Source organism: Dryobates pubescens, chromosome 7, assembly GCF_014839835.1.
Source record: "Dryobates pubescens isolate bDryPub1 chromosome 7, bDryPub1.pri, whole genome shotgun sequence".
Lineage (NCBI taxonomy): Eukaryota > Metazoa > Chordata > Aves > Piciformes > Picidae > Dryobates > Dryobates pubescens.
In genome coordinates, this window is record NC_071618.1 from 16909974 (window position 1) to 16935403 (window position 25430).

The following is a 25430-nucleotide window of genomic DNA, read 5'->3' on the forward strand; positions in this document are numbered from 1 at the left end:
AAATTATTTTAAGTTGAAGATTTTAGTATCAAAAGTTAGGCTATTTGGACTCTTGGAAGAGAGTATCCACTCCCATTTAAGCTTGCCACAGATAATAGAAGTTACCACAAGACAGTAAACAAAAGAAGTTCAAAGATCTTGAGATGTTCCAGATATTTCTTCCACAGGAACAACGGCATATACCACCTGACTTAAGACACATTTCCAGGGATCTCACAGCGCTCAGACTTTTACCAATGTAATACATTAACAGCACTGTGATACTAGAAGCCCAGCCCCCCATCCTCTGGCAGAATGTGAGAAACAGGCTCACAGTTCTCTGTGTGTCAAACAAACCTGTTCAGTCTTCTTCCTGTAATAACAAGAGGTGCGCACCCTTACCAAAGTGGAGAACAGCATTTATATCTTAGAAAATCACCATGTTCTTTTTCATCAAGAGAAACAGAGCATACATCTTCTCTGTAGGGAGACCTGACTCTTCTCTGCTGTGCCCACCACCTTCTTTCAGACTCCCTGTGCTTGCCAAGTGTGGACTTTTTTTATTTTACTAGGTGATAGGAAGCCTATCCCAGAGAAATGTAAATACTTGTACATGTTTGATACAGAAGCATTTTGTTATCAGTTGGCCTATTCATTACTAACAAACAATCATCATTTTTAAAAGCATGAGGAGCTTATCTTCCCAGAGAAATGTAAATACTAGTACATGTAAGATACAGAAGCATTTTGTTATCAGTTGGCCTACTCATTACTAACAAACAATCATCATTTTTAAAAGCAACACTAACTATAGCCTTGTTTCAGTAACAGAATAGCATAGCACTAGTAAGACTTGTGTGGGTAAATTTGTATTTGGAATCAGAGCACTGCTAAAAGGATTTAGACTGAAGTATATCTCATAATGCTTTTAGTAAGATACAGAAATGCTACTATAATTTAAGACTTTCTCATTAAATACCAAATTGTTGATGCTGTACCTTCATCTCCATGAAAAGATCAAAGCTAAATTTGCTATGCAAAGAAACTGTGAATTTCAGTTAATTATTTTTTTTAAATTTAAATTTACTCAAGACAGTTACTGATTTGTGAAGACTGGCAAATTTTTTTATTTTTTTTGACAGAATGGACATGTGAGAGAAATAAAAATATTTATAATGAGGGTTAGATGAAAAACTTGACTTTTAAAAAAGCTATCATTTTTCTGAAACTAGCAGAAAGTACACGCAGGCCAACCTGAATTAATGTGTTTATGCAGCTTTCATAGAAAGGCTTTTACTTATGAATGTTCTTATTCTTAATGCCAGTTTGTAGACCTTTCTCTATGTACAGTCACAAATTATGGTACTTCCAACCACCATCCAGTTCTTCCCAGTTGCATACAGAATGTGCAGTTACATCCTGTTACACTGAAGGTGGTCCTAGTCTCGGTAACAGCTGGGGTCTCCAGAGAGAAATTGAGTCTCTTGATACTCATCTGAGTATGCCTACATAGAGAACATACAATTTTCATTTGTGTGGTGGGTTGAAAATTTCCCCCCAACGTTAAATTTGTGAGACCAGCTCAGCTGGAAGCAAATGAAAGCTGTATTTACAAGCAAAACTACAATCTACAAGGGAATGCAACAAATATATACAAAATATACAGGGTTTACAATATTTACAGGTATTTACAATTAATAAACAACACAAGGACCCCCCTGACCAAAGACTAGGGGGAGCTAATAGCTTCTCCCCTCTCTGTTTCTCTCCCTATCCCCCTGTACACAAAGGGACAAGAGAAAAGAAAACAGAGAGAAATTATTAATACCAGTCACAACAAAGCAGTGCAGCCAAGGTCAGTAAAGCCAGGAGAAGCATCAGCCAGAGCCAAAGAAGTGAAAAGAAAGACAGATTGTTTTGTACAACTAGTTTAAGTCCATTATCTTTCCAATGGGATTGTTTAGAATGATCATTATTTTCCTTTTTACACCCAGCAGTGATTTATTTACATTCTACTACTGTTCTGTCTGTTCAAGGTCTGTGAAAAAATTTTAAAGGTATAGCCTGAAACTACCACAATTTGGTAATGCTTTATGTTCCCTTTTTAGAGGTCAACATTACTATGCCAGGCCCTGTGGGATTAAGCTTTCATAGAATCAGTTAGTTTCTGTAGAAGTCAATGGCTGTAACTCATTAGCATCAATGAAGCGATGATAAGGACCATCGATTTAACAGGAACATGAGCTTGTTCAAAACAAAGCCCTAAAAACTGCAAACACTGATCAATCCCAACATTTTCCCTTTCAAATATAACTCATCTATAAATCCCCAGTGAGAATTTAACCGCAAGAAAAATCCAAAGTCAATTACACGCTACTTTGAGAAACTCTCACAAATTCTCCAAGAAGCCATGCTGTCACCATGTTGCTCAGAGTTCACCAAGCATTCAAATGAAACAATCCTGAAATGACCTATCCCTTGTAACAATTTCAGAGCGAATACCCTTCACCGGTTAAAATTTACATTCCAGCTCTCCTGGCATTTCTACCAGAGATGTACTGACAGGGGGAAATGTGCACACAAAATTATTTTTCAATTCCAACACAGTATGTCCCTTCCCTTTGCCAATTCCAAGGTAACACTCAACACATGATCCAAGTTGCTAAAAATAAAACCTAGCAAACGTAACCATTTATTTTAATGGTCAGTACAGTATTTGCTAGTTGGAAGCAATGGGCACGTGAAACAGTGTCAGTGGCAACATCAAGGGTTGTAAAAAATGCATGAGTAAGCAAATGATACTATGAAGCAAAGGAACAAAAACTTCATTTAGCAATTATCTGTCTGACAAGATTAACATCTAATAGATCTTTTGATGAAAAATTAAAGTGACATCTACCTCATGCTGGTTTCTTTAAATTATTTGTCACTGCTTGGCCTAAGCTGTTTCAATACTTGCAGCCAGTTGAGATTTCCAATAAACCAATTTTTCATTGTGCAGCAAGTCCCAGGTGTCTCCCTTGTCACAAGGGTAAGAATTGTTAAATTAATAAACTCATGCTAACTTTAGTTATCTCTCTGGGATTAATTTGTTCCTAGGTTTATAGCATAAAGCTCCTAGATTAAATTTTAGCATATGCACTTGCTGAACCTTCTATTTCAACAGCACATAGAGTGCTATAGGCTTCCTTCTAAAACAATTGATGCATTATACTCTCACCAGTCCATCTTATGAAGTTGCAGTTCATTATGAGGCTTGTAAATTTTCACTTCTCTTGCTTGCCATTCTTTTTCTGGATGTAATAACTTTATTAAATGTACAATCCCATTCTATTTCCTTTAGTATGAATGCAGACAATATAGAAGCAGTTTTCAGTCAGTTGCATGTGTGCTAGCCTATACTTGATGGTTTCTGCAAGTCATTCCTTACACACTGCTGCATGTTTTCTTTATGAGGAAAAGGATCAACTATATTCTGCTTTAAATATTCATCATTCTACCTGTGTAAGATGCTAACCTGGACAACTGGAACATCTTAAATCACTTCTAGCATTCTAAAAAATTTCTTTCATTTACAACCATATAACATCTTGTAAAAATATTCTAGTATGTTTGGTTTAGTTACAGTTGTTACTCAGAAAAGGAACATTTCTGGAAACTCTGAGCTAGATTTTTTAGATCAAAGCCAAAACTAGAGCCTTATAGATATATCTCATTTCTACCACATAAACTTGGTCATCTTTTGCTCTTGCACCAGGGATTATTCCTGGGTTTTGCAACATGGGCATATGGCAGAGTAAAGAGTGAGAAAATGCTCTAACCAGGTTTGACCATGTGCCAACTCTCCCTGACAACTCCTAGACACAGTTTTGATGTCAAACCATTCCAGAAATCATCTCCAACCAGAACTCAGTGACCAAGATTACAGCTTTAATATAGGACAGACCACATCAAGTTATTTAGTCACGGTATCTAAGAAAGTTCCTGAACATTTTTAATTTATTGATGTCGACAACACCACTAAACATTTTCAGGTTTTAATTTAAGGGGAGGGGCGGAGGGAAATTATCATCTTTCTTCCCTGTAGCATATCCAAGTTACATTACAAAACTTAGGCTGAAGTTACAGTATGTTAGCTAGCAAAGAAAATCTCTGGCATGTAGGGCAACATATGGGGCTTTCTGAAGTTCCCTGCCTAGAGAATGGGGTGGCATTAAGGGCAAGCGGCAGTGAACCTTGCTGGTATCTTGCTATAACCAGAACTGTAGCAAGGATGAGGCACAGTGTGACCCGTGCCTGCAAATTAGCCATAGAGCCTCTGGCTGCTGTTGCCATTCAAAAGACGTGTGCAGCTTCATGATATGGCCAAAGCTGGTGAGTGGGAAGATAATTTGAGTGGAGTTTCAAATATTCCAATTATTGGAAGATGCATTATCAAATGACCAGCAGCAAATGCTGGTCTTGCACCAAAGGAAGAAAACAAAGAGTATGAAATGTAAGGTAGCATTTGTAATCCCCAAAAGCCTAAACACAGAGATGTTTGTATATGCTCTCAACATGAAGACAGCCTGAGAAAAGTGTTGAGAAGGACAGACACAGCAAATTGCTCTCATTTCTGCTCTGTGCACAGAAGAACTTAGACATACTTACATGCATTCCTTCCAGCCCTCAGCCTTCTGAATCCTGCAATATTTATGATGCACATTCTAGAATGGAGAGCAGCTCTTGTGGACTTATTACAGACCACAGTTAAGTCATCTGTACCACGTCCTCACTGGTATGAGTAGAAATGCTACAGACTCAGTCACTGTCAATCATGTGCCACTACTGCATTTGCATATTGTCTTTTGTTTTTCCCAGCAAAAAACAGTCCAACATCATGCAATAAATTCCCTTGTTTCAACATTAAGCTGTCAAAGAGAGTGCCCAAGTTCCTCCCAAGATCTGACTCTGGTCAGGAGAACAATGTAGAGAGATCTGCCTTTTCTGGAATTGCTGCATGCTTCCTTCTGCTTAACAAAGACTAATATTTACATCTCTGTAAGTATTCCTCCCAAGACCGGAAAACTTTCCCTACAGAAACTTACAGGAGTTGCAGGACTGTGTAACACTGCCACCTGGTGATATGCATCACAGCAATATTGGGTTCTTCTCACAATACCACAAAAACATTTTTCTTCCTTTCAGGTGGCCTTAAGCTGCAAGTCCCCATCAAACATAACATACCTCACTGTCAGTTTATCTGGAGCACATTTGCTTGTGCCTAGAAGTCAAATTGCTAACGTTGTCAAAGTTGTTGAGGTTGTATCTTGTCCTACAGAACTACAGAACTGACTTTTAAACGTGCCATCCATAGATATGTTCTAAGTTGATTCAAATCCCTATCACAACTTTGTATGAAGTCTAAAAACCTTAGTGTCTTCTGATAAATAAATCTCTAGTAGTACTAGAAATGATCCACCAGGCCTCCCCACCTTCCTTTTTATTGTTCATCTTTTCAGGCTTTGGGAAGTGATGTACAAAAACCCAAATGAAACAAACAAAATCCAACCAAAACCAAAAAGCCCCAGTAGCTACAGCAACAAATCTTCCAAGAAGTTTCCCTCTCCGATATGGAAAAAACATAATTCTGTAGTATTTGATCTCAGACTCTTTCATCTCTTTCATCTGATCTCAGTGGGGTACAGATGGAAAATGGAGAAAGGCATTGCAAATGGTAGCTTAGGCTCAACTTCTACCACCCCTATCTGGCTTTCACAGCCGTCTGCAAGTCTGAACCCTTCTTTTATAACTGACCTCCAATTCCTTACTGAAAATCACAGCTAGTTCAGAACTGTTACCACTTTCTATGTTGCCACTATTTCTTACTAGACCTTTCTTGGATTCATATCAACAAGCCAACCTGGTTACTTTGAAGTTTGAATTCAAGAACTGCACTTCTTTTTTTTCATGTGTGCTACGGGAGTTTTTAGAACAATTTGCCCCTTTCTTAGAAGGACTCCAACTCTTCCTTGAGGATTTTTCTTTACTCTTTCTTATTTACCTATCATTTATAAGCACCTGAAGGCATATCATCAATAATTCTCCCTAACTTATAGCCATACAAAGATCAAATATTTTCTTTTTGTGTATTCACAAAATGTAGAAATGGTGATATTTATTCTCTAAATTGTCCTACCAAGACCCAGTGAAATACTGTCCTGTTATCAGTTAAAAGTTCAGTTGGACTTCCGGAAAGTGCTGAGAGGAACCTGTTTTTAATTATGAAGGGATGTAAGTTATTTCACAGTTGGGGCTACAGTTGAGTTACTCATATTACCTCAAATATGGCTGGCCTACAAAAGTCAGAGTGCAGAAAATCACAAATGCTGTGACAGGTTAGATACTCTTACTCAGTTTGAAGCCTTGGTTTGAGACATGCGCCTCCAGCACTAATTTATCTTATAGTCTTGGATTAAAGTATGCTAGGAACTGTAATTACCAGAAAAACTGGGAATTCTAACCTATAGCATCAAATTGTGGCAGCAAATGTCAAGGTACAAATAGTTCCCCTAAACCTCAGCAGAGGGAAGGATCTGTTGGCCTTGCAGTCTGTCTGTGACAGACCAATGACTACGGAAGAAATATGAGAGGGAAGAAAAATTGTTCAACTCTGTGACAGGTTTGAGATGAATAAACTGTAAATTCAGGAGAGTTGAGGTGAAGATTGCTTGAGTGTTTGTTCAGATTAAGAACTAGCAAAAAAATGAAGAAATAATTCTCTGGCTAGCAGGAGATCAAAACACAAGTTGGTCAAAGCAGCTTGTTTGACCATGGGGTCTAAGGGTATGTTAAGTTGAAGTGATTTAGTGAGAAGAAGCATGTACCTATAAATTATCGATGTTGTTCATAATTTTGTGGCAAAAAAGAATGCTGAAATAGAGTAAGAGAAGACAGAGGTATCCCACAGCAGTGTAGTCACACTGTGGCTTGCAGACCACTAATTGTAAGCAAAACATCAGAATTTGATCTCTAAAATATTTACCAGCCCTGCACATGCATCCCTGGTTATGTAAATCATGACTGGAAATTAACAAGCATTCAAATATTTTTCTTGAAGTTTATAACATGGAATTTCATATGCTGTAAAGCTATTCTACTTAAATACAGATATTTCTAACATAATTATGATCCACTCTCTCAACTGACAAAAATAGTAGGATACAAGCTGTACAGAGATTTAAAAATTGCATTCCTGTAATAGAGTGTTTGAGAACCCAAACTGTATAGTAAAAATGTGGAGAAAATGGGAGCTTACACTTTCTTTTGGAAGGAAGACTCTTAGAAAGACGCTTTTGCAAAAAGTTTGCTGGGACCTCCAGCAGGCAGGATCTTACTTTTCATTCTTTAGTATGATAAAGCAGACCAATTGTTTAATCTTAATCCTTTCAGGAGGTCTATGTATATCAGCCTAATACAATACAGTATATTGTTTCTGATAACTGTCAGAGTTATCAACATTAGAGTATGAATAGCAGTTTTCAAATGCAAATAGCCGGTACCAGCAGCATATTTCTGATTGAACTTCATTTAATCTGGGAAGTCATGATCAAAGAATAATAGAAAACCCAAAATAAAGCTGAGGTTTCCAGTGAGAAACCTAGCTTTATTACAAACTAACAGATAAATATGATTTTCCTCTACTGTAAGATGAGGTATTAGTTGTATCTGATTACCATATGTACCTTTGTATAATCTTGGAAGTTTGCCAAGTACCTGTCTTGATGCATGGCCACTTTATCTTAGTGACAAATACATGCAAAGGCATATGCATCAAGATAACATGCCTCTAGTATTAATCCTGTTGCCTTCTTTTACTTCCTTCCTGCATCTTCAGTGTCCCATAGCCTAGAACTGCACATCACGGCTTCAGTAGCATTAACAGAAGCTAGCATATTAGGGGTTAAACAATTTGCATTTTGTTAATAACACTTCATTTTTGCTCTCAAAGTTTATCTACATTAAAATATTCTAAATGTAGTGTGTTTCTGTAAGTCTAATTATATGCGGTATGTGAAAACATATTTGATAATCACATTGCTAATTATGTGCAATCACTTCAATACACAGGTGCAAAGCTCCACAAATATGCATATTTTAATCTCTTCATACATAGATATAACCCACAACTTTGCAGTTACTTAAGTGTTCAGTGGCCCCTTATTTCTCTGGGACAGTACATCCTAGGATTTTTGAGTGGGTAGTGCCACTGAAACCAAAGATATGTGCTAGGACTGCCTGTTCCAGTACTAAACAAAATCTGTAATTCCTGCCTTTCCCAGGGTTTATGAACATTTTAAAGTACACACTTCATAATTTATTGACAGGTACATCATGCCAACTCCAGAGATGTGGGTTACATATTTCTTAATTGTCTTCAGAGAGCTTTAATTCTCATGATGCTCCTTTAGTATATATTTGCTTGGAATATCATATATATGTGCATGGTGTCTTTTCCAATTTGGATTAAACTTAAGGGACCTTCTTAATGGTTTAATAATGGAAGGTAATAAAAGACTTGAGCAATAAATCCATTTTCATTATGTGTGTAATAGCTTGTGGCTTCACTTTTTTCTTCTCTTCCATTTATGTGTAACTGTTATTTTTTACATTGATTTTTAAAGCTGTCTTCACAATGGATTGTAATTAGCCTTGTGTATAAATCATAAAAACTGAAAAATTTATATACTCAGATTAACTGAAAAGGATATAAAATACTAATTTGCATAATTCAAAAGCAATATTTTTATGTTCCCTCTAAAGATAATCAGCATAAATTATTGGAAGGAATAGCCTTAGATGACTTGTCCATAAGTATTCTTTTTCACATTTAGGAAGTGAGCTGAAATGAGCCCTGACAGGCAGGAAACCTATCTGCTAGTTTGCTATGAACATTACCAAAATGATAGATGGATGAGAAGGGACATAGCAAAATCTGAAAAGCAGCACTGGAAATTGTTCCACTGGAAACAAATCCATTGTGCTGCACACAATAAAGCAGCATGGTTTGTTCTGGTTTGCTTTAGCTGCACAAAGCTTTAATTAAAATAAATTACACTTAAGAGTCACAGAATAGTTTAGGTTGGAAGAGTGTGCTGGAGGTCATCCTGTTGTACTTGTGCATAAAGCAGGACCGACCAGCTTCAAAGCTACCTCAGGCTGCTAAGTGCTTTGTCTAGTCAAGAGTCACAGCCACAGAAAAGACAGGGTATAATCCTGAATACCACCACTCTCTGAAATTAGTCTGAAAATCAGAACAACATAATGCAGAAGGGAGCATCTTTTTAACAAGGGTCGTATATTTTTCTTTCCTGCATTAAGGTGCACTAGCAAGAGATTCAGTGTGAAGTGGTGGACTTGGTAGTTATAGGTTAACAGTTGGATCTATAAGGTCTTTTCCAACCTAAATGATTCTATGAAGTGAGGGATACCATTCTCAGAGATGCATGTTTTCTCTTTATGGTTGCTCAGCCACATGCAGCCTGTGAGCCAGTTGGTTCTGGTGCCTGGCTTCTGCTGTGGTTTGAACACCACACCACACACAGGGACTGCACAGCAGTGGTTTCTCACTCCTGCCTAGTCTATAGTTCAGTCTGCTGTGTTGAACAGCCCTGCCTCCCAGCTTATACCTTTCACCAAAGACACTGGATAGTGCCGTCTATATGCAAAGTTGCACCGGTGAAAATATAATTGCAAGTCTGAACCAGATTTAAGAAGATAGAAGAGTTCCTTCAAAGAAAAGCTACACTCCACTTTGCATAGATAGTACGCCACGGTTCTGCAGTCCACACTTCTGTCTAAGGTGACTTGGTTGAGTGCACATTCAGAACTCATTGACTAATTTTCCAACTTACATTTTCTTAGACATCCTGAAAAGGACTCAGAACTCAGCTCACTGAGCTGACTGAAAAAGAAAAATCGCTGATATACTTTGTTGTACAGGTATTTTATCTTTTCCACCTTGATGCAGCAATAGCACCTTTTGATTCACATATGAGTGGCTTGCAAGTCAAATTCTACTCCTTTCTTCTGGGAAATACTCTGTTCTCTCTATGAATGCACATGTACCTTCACACTAAAGTGTCTTTTTTTGATGCTGCTGCTGCACTACATGGCCTCAAGTTGTGCCAGGAGAGACTTAGATAGGGTATTAGGAAAAATTTCTTTACAGAAAGAGTGGTCAGGCATTGGAACAGGCTGCTCAAGGAGGTGGCGGTGTCACTGTCCCTGATGTGTTAAAAAAACATGTGGATCTTGCATTTCAGGACATAGTTTAGTGGTCATGGCAGTGCTGAGTTGATGGTTGGACTTGATGATCTTAGAGGTCTTTTCCAACCTTAATGATTCTATGATTCTAATTGTCCTGAGCAACTTCATTGCACGTATGTGGTGAAGGCACCATGTGCCCAGAATTATGCCCCAGATATCGCCAAAACTTGGCCCAACATGTTTGGCCACATTCCCCCTTCCACACTCCTTTCCAGAGTGGGTGCTCAGCCCAGAGCTGAGGGGAACAATGACCTCAGGCACCATTCAGATGGCATAAACAACCCAACCTGCCTTCTAAGGGGTAACCAACAACATGCACCCACTGCATGGGATGCCCATGTCACTGCCAAGTAAGGGCACACTTTCTATAAGCTAAAGCTGTCTGTTTACAAGATTGCCTATTGGCCAAACTCAGCCTCGAGAAACTTATAAGTAAGACCCCAGAGGTAAACAAGTTACTTTTTGCCTCTTTGCTCTCTTTGCCTAAGCGCTATTGCCCTTGCAACTATGCTCCTTGCTATTGCTTCTATTAAGCTCCACTCACTTGCACGCATACTACTGGCCTCTGCAGCACGGAGAGAAGCCAGCAAACTGAGAGCCTGCAGGGCCCTTTGCTGAAGCTCCAGATAGCCAGCATCGCATCTGCCAGATCCACCAGTTGGAGAGAACCACTGCATCTTAAAGGGGACTGTACCCCCAAGGGTAAGACTGCCCAGTTGATGGGGAAAACTTGCTTGAATCTCAGCAAGTTCAAACATCTGCCACAGCTACAAGTGGGAGACCAGTGAGCCACAACTCTTTGTGTACTAGCTCGCAAAAGCAGAAACGGCGTCTAGCTGCATCCTGCCTGACCCTGCCATTTGCAGGAGAGAAAGAGAGCTGCCACCTTTGCTGCTCCGCTTGCCCTGTAAACACCAGGGTAACTCAGACAGGACCACCCGTGAGAAAGTCCTGCCCGCTCACTTCGAGCCAAGCAAGGGGAATCTGCCGCCTCTTTGCACCGCCTTACACCCTCCGCCCTGCAGGGCCACTCTGCCAGCCCCAACCACCTCGCAGCATGGGTTGACCCTGAAAGGCCCCAACCCCACGGGGACAGCAGCACCACCCACGCTCTCAAGCAGCAGCTCCAGGAGGGACTGCTGCCCCCAGGGACCTGCCCAGGCCCTGCAAGGGAACCTGCCAACTGGCGGAAGTCTACATCTCATCCCCTCCCTTGCAGTTATGGGAGAAGGCGGCAGTCCCCACCATGTCTGGAGGGAAGCTCCCCAGGGGACTGCCAGCTTCGGCTGCAGCCTCAGCCCTGGGAGACCCGGGAACCAGCCCCCGAGCAAGCCAGGCAGGCGGCAGCCAGCTGCAGCCTAACTAGCTACAAAGACACAGTGTATCTTTTCTCGTGTTCACCACCAGCTAAGGTTCAGTTTAAAGGCCCCGCACCTAGCCTCTGACATAGTGATGTTTCCTGTATATAGTTTAAGCCACAAGCCCCTTGTCGAGTTACCATCTGGAAGACAAGGGGCAGAATTGCAGCTTCATTCTTTAATCAAAAATAATTGTTAATATTCTAATCGGGTTCAAAATGGCATATACCAGACCAGTTATGGGATGTATCTCACACTCATGCACTAGAATCTGTGCATAAAATAGTGATTAATTGGTTATTAGTAATAAAAATTTATTAATAAAATTATTAATAAAAGTATTAATAAAATTATTAAAATGACTAATAAAAAATTTCAAGTTTAAATCATCACATTATATCATCTTATTAATTAAAATACTCAACTTGGTATTTTTTATTAATAAATATTCTATCTACTGAAGTTATAATCTCCCACACATTTGTATGTAACAAACTATGTCTAAAATAAAGAGTATGTGGCTGTTAGTTGAACCACTATCTATAGTGACTGAATAGCCTTATTGTACATTTCAGGCTAATTTTGTATCACTGGTGTATCATCATCTGTGTTCCTTCCACTAAATATGGAGATTCACAAGTTAGAATTAGGTAAAGAAAGAAAAACGTTCTTTTGTTCAACACTTGAGAACCTCATAGGGTTCTGTAAAAGAATAAATAGGACATCATACCAGTTAACAACCAACCATTAGAAGTACCAGCGCAGGCTACATGATGAACTTGACCCAGTAAGCCAGGACTTAGAGTAGTCAGACTCAGAAAAACCTGTGGTACTAAAGGTAATCCCTGTTTCTAACCATTGGTATAGTCAGTTGCTCAGATTTGTTATGGTAGGAGCCAGAAATCAGTACAACCACATTACCCTGTTGGCAGAACAGAGTAGTGGCATTTCTTATGAGCTTGACCCAGTGTATCCAAAGGAAGCTGCATTCCCCATTACAGCCACATTTTACTGTTCTCCACTATGCAATACAGACATCCCCAGAGATGCCAGTTTGTTGATCTGGCCTGGGAAGTGTATTTTTCACATTTCTGAGGTAGATAATTTTTAAGTATAAGCTGTAGTGTCTATGTTTATTTTACAAAGCAAAATATTTTTTCCATTTCTTTTCTTTTTTAATACAAGTTGGAAAGAAACATACTGGAAGAGAGCCATTTTCTGTCACTGCAGCTGCACGTGTAGGCAGAGCAAAGCAACCTAAATCCTGATTGCCAGAAAGTTGCACTGAGTGGCTTCTGCAAGCTGTTGAAACCAGGAGTAAGTTACTTCTGCATCAATTTTATTTTCACCTGTTCATCCCTGTGAATCAAACTGAAGAGCTAACAGGCTAAAAAATGTATTTTGCATTGTTTATTCCATAATACCACTATATTGAGATATGCCAATCAAATAACCCGAGTTGCTCTTTATTTTCATTGGAATGGACAAAAAGCAATGAAGTACAGCATCCTTAATCTCTCCAGGGAAACACCCCAAATGCCTGACACAGGAGTGACATTGACAGGTTCTGAAGAGATCAGCCTCCAATCTCACAGCAAGATAAAAGAATGTCAGCAGTTACTGCTCAGGAGGCTGTCAATTAATAACCAGATAACAGGTACATCTTCTGACTAGCGTTTGACATTTACATTACCTCCAAGTTAGGGTGAAAGGGAGCTTTTCGGCTCAAAAATTGTTTTCAGTCTGTTGAAAAATAAAGTTTTACTTTCAGCAAACTGAATACGCTGATGAAGCTCAACTTACTTTCACTTATTGCTGTTTTGATGAAATACATAGTTCACTGAAACTTATACTATAAAACGTTTGCATCTTATCATAGTATCAGTCAGGGTTGGAAGGGACCACAAGGATCATCTAGTTCCAACCCCCCTGCCATGGGCAGGGACACCCCACACTAGATCAGGCTGGCCAGAGACTCATCCAGCCTGGGCTTAAAACACCTCCAGGGACGGGGCCTCAACCACCTCCCTGGACAACCCATTCCAGGGCTTCACCACTCTCATGGGGAAGAACTTCCTCCTCACGTCCAGCCTGAATCTCCCCACCTCCAGCTTCATTCCATTCCCCCTAGTCCTATCACTACCTGATATCCTGAGAAGTCCCTCCCCAGCCTTCTTGTAGGCCCCCTTCAGATACTGGAAGGCCACAATTAGGTCACCTCGGAGCCTTCTTTTCTCCAGACTGAACAGCCCCAAATCCCTCAGTCTGTCCTCATAGGAGAGGTGCTCCAGCCCTTACTGAGAAGTATTCATTAATCACTTCCTCTATTCACACTGAAACCACTATGATAATACATTCTTATTTGCACAGCTGTGACATGAATAATTTTTCCATTTTGCTATAACTGTTTTTCTGTTTTGTGTAAAAATGTTGTGGAGAACTAAGGTGTTCTCTCACCTATACGTACAGACAAGAAGGGCCAAGTATTATTTGGAATATTTCAATACAATTCTGCTGCAAAATGAAGATTAACGCCTGCTCTAGGTTTGCACACTGCTCAAGAGAATTCTGCCTTTGTCCAAATATAAAGAAATAGATAATTTTTTTAAAAACTGTGTGTTGGCCCTTTGTGGCGAGAACATACCGAAGCAAAGAGAAGATGGGAAAACGTGTAAAAGCTTTTATAAGGAAGGTAACTTACTTATTCTGAAGAGCAATCAGAACTGCATCTCAAGCAATGGATTGCGTTGTGTGGAGAGGTTGTGCAGGTTCCAGCTTTGGATTTTTTCCCAAAACTTGGACCTCAGAGCCGACCCTGCTCTGATCACAGGATTGTACTTCTTGAGGTCCTTCCCATTTAGCCTATGATCCTAAATTTTGAGCTTCTAACAAAGCAGTAATCCTAAATAGCAGAAAGAATCTTCCTGCAAAGACATCTCTCTCTCTGTCACATGGAGATCTCTGAATTTAAGCAGGAAGGATAAAATCACCACAGATTAATCATGTGACCCTTGATTCAGAGCTACTACTTTATTTTGCCACTGAATTCAAAGCTATTTGTGTTTCTACAACCAGTGCCAACATTTATTTTTGTATGGCAAATCATAAATTGTCACAATTTAAGATGAAACAGCTACGAGTTGTTAAGAATTCACATTTAAGCAACAATAGTAGCCTCTTTGGTATCAATACCAACCAAAATGTAATGCAGCAACTTTATACAGAAAAGCAGAATTGATAGATTAGGGTAAAATAGATGCATTCATCATTTCAAATACATAGTATCACATGGAGTTATGAAAAATGCATGGTAAATGTATATACATAGGGAACATGCTCAGCAATTCTCAGTTTTGGTTGAAGACACAGCAAAAGGCAATTCATTAGTAACTCCTTTAACTATAAAAGGATTGTTGGGTTTGTTTGCAGGGCTTTTTGATGCTCACTATAATATAGTCATAGACTAATCTGTGCAGAACAAGTGCAGCTGAGTTCTACTAAGTCCATCAATTGCATTTTGAACTTGGCTAGAGAGCCCACACATGGTTTATTAGCAAAGAAACACACACGGGCCAAACTTACTAATCTACAGCATACTCTGGCCATGCCACCCATTAGCAGCTCCTGAACTGTTGAACTAGGTTTGGCTGAGCTGAAATTAATTCTCAGAGAATCTTCCTAGTGCTTTGTTTTGCAATGCTGTGGCTGGGTGTTGATAACACAGCAGTGTTTTGGCTACTGCTGACCCAGGCTCTGCTTTTCCAGCATTTCCCCACCCCAAGAGTATGCTGAGGGGTGGGCAAGATCTTGGGAGGGGACACAGCTGAGCCAGCTGATCCAAAATTACCAAAGGGGTATTCCATGCCATATGATGTCAGCTCAGATACATACACTAAGTGAAAGGAGAAAGTGGGGGAATATTCATCCATAGCATCACTCCTGCAGAGCAACCATTACATGTAGAACTCTGCATCCCAGGAGTGACAAAAGACTGTCTGCTGATGGGAAGTAGGGAGTAACATCTCTGTTTGCTTTTGCTTCTGCATGCAGTCTTTGTTTGTGCTTCACGTTATTAAATTGCTTCTACTTTATCACTAGCCTTTTGTTATATTCTCCCCTGTCCACCTAAGAAGGGTTGTGATAGAATGACTTTGGTGGGCATGTGGCACCCAGCCAGGGCCAAACCACCACAACTGTCAATATGAAACAAAAGAAGCTACTTGGAGTATCACAAGCTTTCCTCATATAACAGATGCTGAATTTTGTTATTTTTAATGTCTTTACACATGAACCAAGACAAATACTCCTGTGTTTTTCATTATTTCTATAGAGGTATATATCAAGGCTACACTACCAGCCTTAGGTAAGGTTAACTTGAATCAACTGAATTGCATTAAAGCAACTGATTTACATTAAAGTTGCCATCACCAATGTGTGCCAGTAGTACCTGAAAATTATCTGAGATCTTATAACAGCACAAATTAGTGAGAATAACTCAAAAAGATCAAACACAAAGACAATATAGATAGGTAGGTGCTGGCCTCTTCTCACAGGTAATTAGTGATAGAACAAGAAGGAATAGCCTCAGGCTGCACTAGGGGAGGTTTAGGCTAGATATTGCGGGGGGTGGGGGGTGGAGGGGAAATCACTGAAAAGAATAGTCAAGCATTGTAACAGGCTGCCCAGGGAGGTGGTTGAGTCCCATCCCTGGATGTGTTTAAAGGTCTAAGTTTAAATGTGGCATTTCACAACATGGTTTAGTGGTGACCTTGGTAGAGTAGGGTCAATGGTTGGACCTGATGATCTCAAGGGTCATTTCCAACCTGAATGATTCTATGACCTCAAACTGAACTTACACATGAAAGATGCTCAGGGATGTCTTTATTTTACTTTGAGATGATAAAGACCCACTAGCATGTTAAGTGCAGGCATTTTGAGGGGGCAAAGCTTCTGTACCACAGTTTGAGAATACCTAGCAAACAGACTCCTTTTGTTTGTACATCTGCTGTTATACTGATCAGTCCTGAGCATCAACCAAACTATATAATCTGTAGCCCACTCCCTAGAGTGGTGCCTTAAATGGCTCCTGCCATCTACACAGCAGGTTTAAGCAGGCAGGAAGCGACTCAGCAAACTCTAGGTGCATGCAGCAGTAAGACATTCCAGGCTCCAGCTTGAAAATCCACAAGTCAAATTTTGGAAAAAGCATTACCCTCTATTTTTAATACAGCTGGAGGTTTATTTTTCCAACAAACCACTCAAAGCAGTTCACATCCCATGCTGCTGCTCCAGAAGCACCCACATCAGCCTCTCATAGCTTTGCTATACAGCTCTAAGGTGTAGTAGCTTTGCTGGGAAATCAAATTGACTTTTCAAAACCAGGTTAAAAACTAGAAACTACAAACCTGAAAATTGCAAGGTAAGTTTGGCAGAAGGTAGGACACAGTTCCAATGATCAGACCTGCCCCATCCAAGTTCTTTACTATGAGGGTGGTGGATCACTAGAACAGGTTGCCCAGGGAGGTGGTTGTGGCCCCTTGCCTGGAGATCATAGAATTATAGAATCATAGAATCAGCCAGGTTGGAAGAGACTTCCAAGATCATCCAGTCCAACCTATCACCCAGCCTTATCTAATCAACTAGACCATGGCACCAAGTGCCTCGTCCAGTCTTTTCTTGAAGATCTCCAAGAATGGTGACTCCACCACCTCCCTGGGCAGCCCATTCCAATGACAAATCACTCTGTGAAGAACTTCTTTCTAACATCCAGCTTAAACCTCCCCTGGCACAGCTTGAGCCTGTGTCCCCTTGTTCTGTTCCTGGTTGCCTCGGAGAACAGCCCAACCCCCACCTGGCTACAACCTTTCTTCAGGTAGTTGTAGACAGCAAGAGTATCTCCCCTGGGCTTCCTCTTCTCCAGGATAAACAACCCCAGCTCCCTCAGCCTCTCCTCATAGGGCTTGTGCTCCAGGCCCCTCATCAGTTTCGTCACCCTTCTCTGGACACATTCCAGTACCTCAACATCTCTCTTGAATTGAGGAGCCCAGAACTGGACACAGTACTCAAAGTGTGCCCTAACCAGTGCAGAATACAGGGGCAGAATGACTTCCCTGCTCCTGCTGGCTGCACTATTTCTGATATAGGCCAGGATGCTGTTGGCCTTCTTGGCCACCTGGGCACACTGCAGGCTCATGTTCAGCCTACCATCAACCAGTACTCCCAGGTCCCTTTCTGCCTGGCCGCTCTCCAGCCACTCTGACCCCAGCCTGTGATGCTGCTTGGGGTTGTTGTGGCCAATGTGTAGATCCCTGCACTTAGCCTTATTAAAATCTCATCCCATTGGCCTCAAGGTGAGGCTTGGTGAGGTCCTAGGCCCTAGTTGAGGATGTCCCTGCTTGACTGCAGGGAGGTCGGACTGGATGGTACCTTCCGGCCTGGACCATTCCAGGATATGATTACATAGGCAAGAAATAGAACACATTTCAAAACAGAAATCAATTCAGAGAACTTTGAGAGGGAAGAAAAAATCACTACTTCTTTCCAGCAACCCCTATGTATGAACATAAATATTCTGTACGAAGCAGCTCACGCTAGGCAGGGTCCTACTTCTAATTCCATGAAGTCCGAAGAACACCCATTCAGGATCAAGCATAAGCACAGGGAGACGGTAGCTTGGGGAAGGTCAAGGAAGCAGCTGTTCTCCTGGGGGCAGGGTCACACCGCCCTGCCTACCCCTCCCAGGGGCGAGCAGCCACCACCGCTGTAATCCACAGCGCTCGCCTAACAGAGCGCACCGCTCGGAAGAACAGCAGATCCCCACAAGGTAACTCTCAAGATACTCTACGCAAAACTCGCATTTAAAAATAGCATGAGAAATTTAAAATAAAATGAAATAAACTAAAATAACGGAACTACCCCGCCTCAGGCCGGCGGCGCCACCATCGCTCCGGCGCCTGCGCGGAGGGGCGAGCTGTCCGGCAGCCCGCCCGCTCAGCCGAGCGAGCGCCGCCCGCGCTCCGCCCCCAGCGCCGCGTGTCGGGATGCTGGCCCGGGCAGCCTCGCTGTTTATTTGGCGTCAGGCGCTGATTGGTCTCTGGCCTCGCCAATAGCCCAATAGTGAGGGGACAGCACAGCCAGTACGAGAAAGGCTGTGGGGGTGGGGTTGTGCACGCTGAGGCTGACTAGTGTCGGGGGGCGTTTGCTCCTATCGGCCCTCACCGCCCCTTCTTCCTCATGGCGCGCTGGCCGTCGCTGCTGTCTGCCCTCCTATTTGCCCTTCTGTGTGCCCAGCTGTGCCCCTGCGGCAGGGCTCCAGCCTCCTCCCAGGCCGTGACGGCCCGGCTGGCGGCGAAGTGGCCGGCGACCCCGTTGCTGCTGGAGGCGAGGTGCGTGCAGCCTCTTCCCGCGGCTGCTTTCCTCGGCTGCCGCGCGGGGCTGTTAGGCTGGGGCAAGGGAGCCGAAGAGCCGCAGCCGTACCTGCCCTCTTGCCTGGCTCGGAGGGGGGGGGGGGGCCGCCATACTGAGGGGGCAGGACGAGGGTGGGGCCCCTGTCTGTGTTCCTAGGGCTGAGAGGGAAGGTGGGCTGTCAGAGCGGGATGGCTGTGCCTCTTCTGCCAGAGGGTGTGTTGGAAGTACTCCTGGATGTGTTTCTCTCTTATCTTGCTCTGTTGGAGGATGTTTTAAACTACTTTGGTAGAAGGCAGACCTACTTTCTCCCTGTGTAACATGTTATGGCTAGTGTAGCCAGGCTTTGCCGCCTTTTAAATGTCAACTATTTAAGTTGCTTTGTATCTAACAGAAGTTTTGCGGCGTAGATTGAGGAGGTGCAGCGGGACAATCTACACAACCTCTGCTTCCCGCTTGTTTCTTCATCTCACCCCCATTAGTTTGCATTCACTCACGGATGAACTAATACATATAAAAGTACTAGTGAAGATGTGTTTCTATAGTGTCAAAACACGTATTTTTAAAGAAAGGTATTGTTAACTTGTAATCATGGCTTCAAAACAGGAAACAAAAATGGTTTGGGTTTTTTTTTCAGTACTATATGTTTGTTGCTCCTGTGCCGGTTTGGTGTTAAGAAAACCTTTTACTGCTCTTTGGAGAATTCCCGTTAGAGGGAGGATCACAAACTTCTGTAATCAAAGGAGTGACAAAATTCCAAAGTAAATATTAGAGAACAATATGCTCATGCTAGCAAGTGAAACTTTTTGGTAGATGTAATGGGGTGGAAAAGGCAACTGATATTTCCTTTGATTTAAAAAAAAAAATAATAAATTAAAAACCACAGGAAAGTGTTATCAGTAAATGGGAGGATTTGGCATGTGGAATAAATCGACCCTTACCTTATCTGCTTTATAAAGATTAATCCATCTTTGAAATCCACCCAGAGACAGGGGACCTCCCCTACATAGTGAAGTTGACACTTTCATCAATAGAACCCTGTAGTTTTGTTAAAAATTCTAACCTGGTGGAACCTGTGTTCTTATTTGTATATTTAGCCACCATTAAATAAAATCCATGTGCTGAACTGATTTAATTTATAACTGTATATTGGAATATCTGTGGAAAAATAAAGTGGCAAACTGTGTTTGTGTTGGAGAATAGTGTGCTTGCTTTCAGTACTGATTGTTGAGTTCAGATCAGTAGTGTTTTGTTCAAAATTTCTTTTATCCAAAATACATCTGCAGCTTATGGTACAGAGATGTTAGATGGTCATTGAATGCAGAATATTTTTTATAATTTTGTATTATTTTTAAACAAATGAAGATTTTTTTTTACTGTGGTACATCTTTGGACAAAATCAATCTACAGACAATTACTTTTTATTTTTAAACAGTGAATTTATTGCAGAAGATGGTAATGAGAAGTTTTGGCAGTTCTTGGAAACTGTACGAGAATTAACAGTTTATAAGCAAGGAGGTAAGTTGAAGAACAGCATGCTAGTTTTAACATTTTATCTTGCCCTCTGTTTACCTTCCAACCATGAAGCTAGTGTATTAACAAGTTCCAGCCAGATAAAGCCTCACTCTTTCGCTATTGCTTACTAGTTTATTTTCAGAATACTGCAGTGTTCTTGAGAGCTCTGTCTAGAGCCCCTGAAAGCTCTGTCAGTAGATGAGTTCTAAAGGTAAGGAAGACATGGACTGAACTGGAGTTACAGTGTGGAACAGAAGTATAAAGGTGAAGGTACTTGCCGTATTGCATTACTCAGCAAGAGCATATTCAGCAAGAATATATAATGGGATATTCAGACCTAATATTTTGTGTAAGATGGATGTTTGTAGGGGAGAGAAGCCCCACAAATAACTAAAATGGAAATGCTAGCTAAAGGGAAAAAAAGAAAAAGTTACTAAAAAGTTAAATATTTGTGGGTGGCATAGAGAGTGTTTCATAGCAGCAGGAGTTATAGAATAAATGTTTATGACTGTCAAAATAAGAATAGAAAAACCTTCCATGATTAGACAGAAATGAATATTAAGTTGTTAGAAGTTTGAAGAGAAGAACAAATCCAGCAAATTAAGCATAAAAATGAGCCATCCCACAAGCTACCTGGGAGAGAAGCTTAGTAGAAACAGCTGTGGTAATAATAAAAATCTTGGAGGCCTCCCAGGCTTTATAACATGTTGGTCAGTATTAGATCTATGTGGTAGTTCAATAGATAAGAAAATGAAAAAAGCTTCAGAACAACGTAAGGCTGTTTCATTTTGCCATTTATTTTAGAATGGTACAACTCTTTAGGTGTTTGAGAAACTAGCACTACCACTAGAGGGTAAACTGAATGTTTAATGTGTAAACTTGTAAACTGAATGTTAATCATCAAGAACTAACAAACTGTAGAAACATCATGCAGGAAATGACAGTGAGATGACAGAAATGAATCCTTGATACTTGAAAATGCTCTCTATGTGATATGCTTCAAAAATTGGGACTGAATACAAGTTAGGAAGAGATTGTGCTGTCGATGTGGATAGGTCAGTGAGTACATTATTTGAGTGCTTGGCAATACCCAAAGCATCCAACAGACTTAAAAAAAATTGTGGGAAAGGAACAGGGATGTGCTTGGTAAACAGCATTTTGCTGCTTATGATTCTGTGGTGTGGCTTTGTGTTGAGTAAATCATGATGTTCTACTTTACTGTCTCCCTGTATTTTCCTCTTCATTTCTTTAGAAAGGCTCTAATAGAAGCAGATGTACAAAGAACTGTGATTATAGTTGTTGGATATCAGCTGGAGAGGTAAAAAACCACCCAAATACTGTAAATGATGAAAACTGGGAATGGTCTGAGATCAGAAGTATAAACAAAACCAAAGAAAATATCTGAGAACAGTAGTCTGAGGTGGTGAATGCTACTCAGAGCTGTTCTGTGTAAAGGCATGAGGACATGGAAAATGGAAATAGGTGCAGAATTTGACCTGTGGTCATCTGCTAGTAGCATTGTTTGAGGCAGAGCTGTTGACTAATAATATTTAAAGCCTTTGTCAGTGCACAGGATGGTGGCATGTAATTCACCTTCTGCAAAATTGTGGGTTAAAACTGGAAGGAGTTTAGAAGAAGCTGGAGAGTAGGGCTACCATTAGATGGTCCTTGGCAAGCTGGAGAGATAGACCAACAAAACCAGAATTGGTAGAGGTGCCTTATAGAGTCCTTCATGTGAGCTGGAATAAGCTTAGCAACTGTACGACCTAGGCACTGACTGACTACAAAGCATTTTTTGAGAAACAGACTTGGGGATTGTTCTCACCACTCAGTTGCATTGAATTTCTATGCCTGTGAAGGACAGCTACATGCCAGGCTAAATCAGCAAGAGTGTAGCCAGCAGGTCAAGAAAAGTAACTACTTCATTGTACATGTCACTTTAAGATCAGCTGTGGAATACTGGGCTCATGTTGGGGCTGCCCATTAAAAATAAGACTAGTAGAGGAACAAGTCTAGGAGAGGGTCACCACAATGTTTAGGAAACTAGAGTGGACTCTGAGGAAAGGCTGAGAGAACTGGGTTTTATTCAATCTGAGGAAGCAAGAAGGAGATGTGCTTTAATACCTTCATCGATGACAGACAGTGGGATTGAGTGCACTCTCGGTAAGTTTACCAGCGACACCAAACTGAGTGTTGCAGTTACATTCCTGAAGGATGGGATGCCATCCAGAGGGATCTGGACAAGCCTGAGAAGTTGGTTCATATGAACCTCATTATGTTTGACCAGGTCAAGTGCAGTATCCTGCACATGGGTCAGGACAATCCTTGGTATCTATCAGGCTGGGGAATGAAGGCATTGAAAGCAGCCCTGTGGAGAAGGATTTGGGGACATCAGTGGATGAGAAGCTGGTCATGAGCTGGTAATGTGTGCCCACAGTCCACTAAGCCAATTGTACCCTGGGTTGCATCAAAAGAAGTAAGGCCAGCAGATTGAGGGGAGGTGATTCTGCCTCTCTGCTCTGGTTAGATCTCATCACAAGTACTGAGCTGTGTTCAGCTCTAGAGACTTGCACTGAGGCACAAGAAGGATATAAACCTGTTGGAGTACGTTCAGAGGAGAGCCATTAAAATAATTTAGAAGACTGAAGTATGTCTTCTAGGAAGAAAGGCTGAGAAGATTGGTGTTGTTCAACTTGGTGAAAGCTCCTGGGAGACCTTACTGTGGCCTTTTGGTACATCAAGGGGACCTGTAAGAAAACTGAGGGACAGCCTTTTTAGCAGGGTCTCTTGTGACAGGAGAAGGAGTAATGGTGCCATTTTGGATGCCTAAAGTGATTTCCTACTATGATGATTATTTCACTTACACAGCCAGAACACCTTTAAAATACTGTGTTGACCTAAGAAGACAGATAAATTTAAACTGGCCCACTGAAATTGTTCCTCCCCACAAATTGCTTTCCCTTTGCTGTGACTTTTCACCTTTATGAGACAGTTTTTGAATTACATGTGAAAAAGCTCTTGAATTACTACAATTTTCAGGTGTTATCCATCAATGTAAGTAAAATACATGCTGACTACATAGATTGGAGGGGTCATAAATTGGCAGCTCTGGAGCATTTCACATGTGTTTCAGCAGCTTCTATGGAAGAGCAACATGTGGAACGTGGATGGTACACAGTGTTTGGTATGGCCAAAGCTTTGCGCTCTTGACTGATTTGTTTGTGTTCAAGAACATCCCATAGTAGAATGTATACAGCCTGCATTTTAAATTGTTTAAAGAATGGTCCCCAGGAATGATGATGAACATTATTCCACTCCTGGTTTTGGCTGAGATAGAGTCAGTTTTCTTTTTAGTAGCTGATACAATGCTGTGTTTTGGATTTAGTATCAGAATAACGTTGGTAACACACTGATGCTTTAGTTGTTGCTAAGCAGCACTTGGGAAGTTGGGTTTTTTCAGTTTCCCATGCTCTGCTAGCAAGGAGGTGCACAAGAAGCTGGGATGAACCATAGGCAGGACAGCTGACCTGAACTACCTAAAGGGTGGTCATGGTCATATAAACTGGGTGGATTTGGCTCGAGGAAGTGGCTCACTGCTTGGGGACTGTCTGGGCATTGGTTCTTGTGCATCACCATTTTTCCTTGGGTTTTATTTCATTCTCTCTTTGTTTTATTCCTTTTGTTACAATAATACTATTTTTTTCAGTACTATCATTATTGTTATATTTAAATTATTAAACTGTTCTTATCTCAATCTGCAAGTTCAATTTTTTTCTGATTCTTCTCCCCATCCCTCCAGGGGTGGGGTGAGGGAGAAGCTATATGGTGCTTAGCTGCTGGCTGGGATTAAGCCACAACAATTCCTTAAACATATACAAGTGTTTTTCACAACTTGATAAAACAGTATTGCAACCTCTTTCTAATTATGCCTTTTAGCCTCACAGCTAGAGAACAGCATGAGAATACTCACTTCAATATGCCTGTAGAAGAAGAAATGAAGGTTAATTATTTCCAACAAATGTTCTTGATTACACTTCTGTCATTCTCAGACCACATCCACCTCTCTTCTTACTTGGAGTCCTAAATTTGACCTTGAGGAGGCAAGATATGCAGGGGTGGGGGGAAGCCACTTCACATGTTGCATCTGTTCTTTTGGTCTAGTTTGTCATGAGCCTTTAGGAAAGCAGTGGGATAGGTGAGAGTAGCTCAAAGAATGTAACCTTTAGAAGACTATTTTTAAAAAAAAAATTATTTATCTTTTTAGTTCAAGTTGTATGGTTGGAGTGTTCCAAGAGTAAATAGGAGGAAATAATTTGTGAAATACCAGTTGAAAGTAAGGAACCTTCAACATTTGTATGAAAAGGCTACCCTAAGCCTGACAAATAGAAATAAATGAATAAGCTCTAATCAAGACTTTCTCTGTTGATCTGTGGGAAGACAGTGTTGTCTTCAGAGGATATTTATATTGCTAGAAATTATTTACATGTTAGCTAGTGCTATTGCACTCACTTTTGTTGTGTTCATGTTGCACTAGGCTTTTAGAATTGGTAGTAAAGGAAGAGAATTATCAGTGGACAGCATTCAAGACTTCTGTACTGCCAAGCCCGTTTGCCTGTTCTGTAGCACAGGTAGATCTGCTGCATCATTTATGCCTAAATACTGAAATGATGTTGTTTTGTTTTCTTTTAAACAGATTCAGAGCATTCCTATTACAATTTAATCTTGAAGAAAGCAGGACAATTTTTATCTAATTTGCAAATCAACCTATTGAAGTTTGCACTTTCCATACGGGCATATTCTCCAACTGTTCGGATGTTTCAGCAGGTGACCATATTATCTGATACGATTTTATGTGGTATATTGCTT

The 25430-nt window shown here is 40.9% G+C and overlaps 1 protein-coding gene across 1 annotated transcript in view; it reads left to right on the plus strand.

The window, feature by feature from the left end:
* The first annotated feature begins 18859 nt into the window (after nucleotides 1-18859).
* UGGT2 (UDP-glucose glycoprotein glucosyltransferase 2) overlaps nucleotides 18860-25430 on the plus strand; it is a 99652-nt gene continuing 93081 nt past the window's right edge. Inside the window, exons 1-3 of the mRNA XM_054163005.1 lie at nucleotides 18860-19030; nucleotides 20485-20567; nucleotides 25258-25388. Of these exons, the coding sequence (XP_054018980.1) occupies nucleotides 18879-19030; nucleotides 20485-20567; nucleotides 25258-25388 (366 nt within the window). The 5' untranslated portion in view covers nucleotides 18860-18878. The remainder of the gene's footprint in view (nucleotides 19031-20484; nucleotides 20568-25257; nucleotides 25389-25430) is intronic.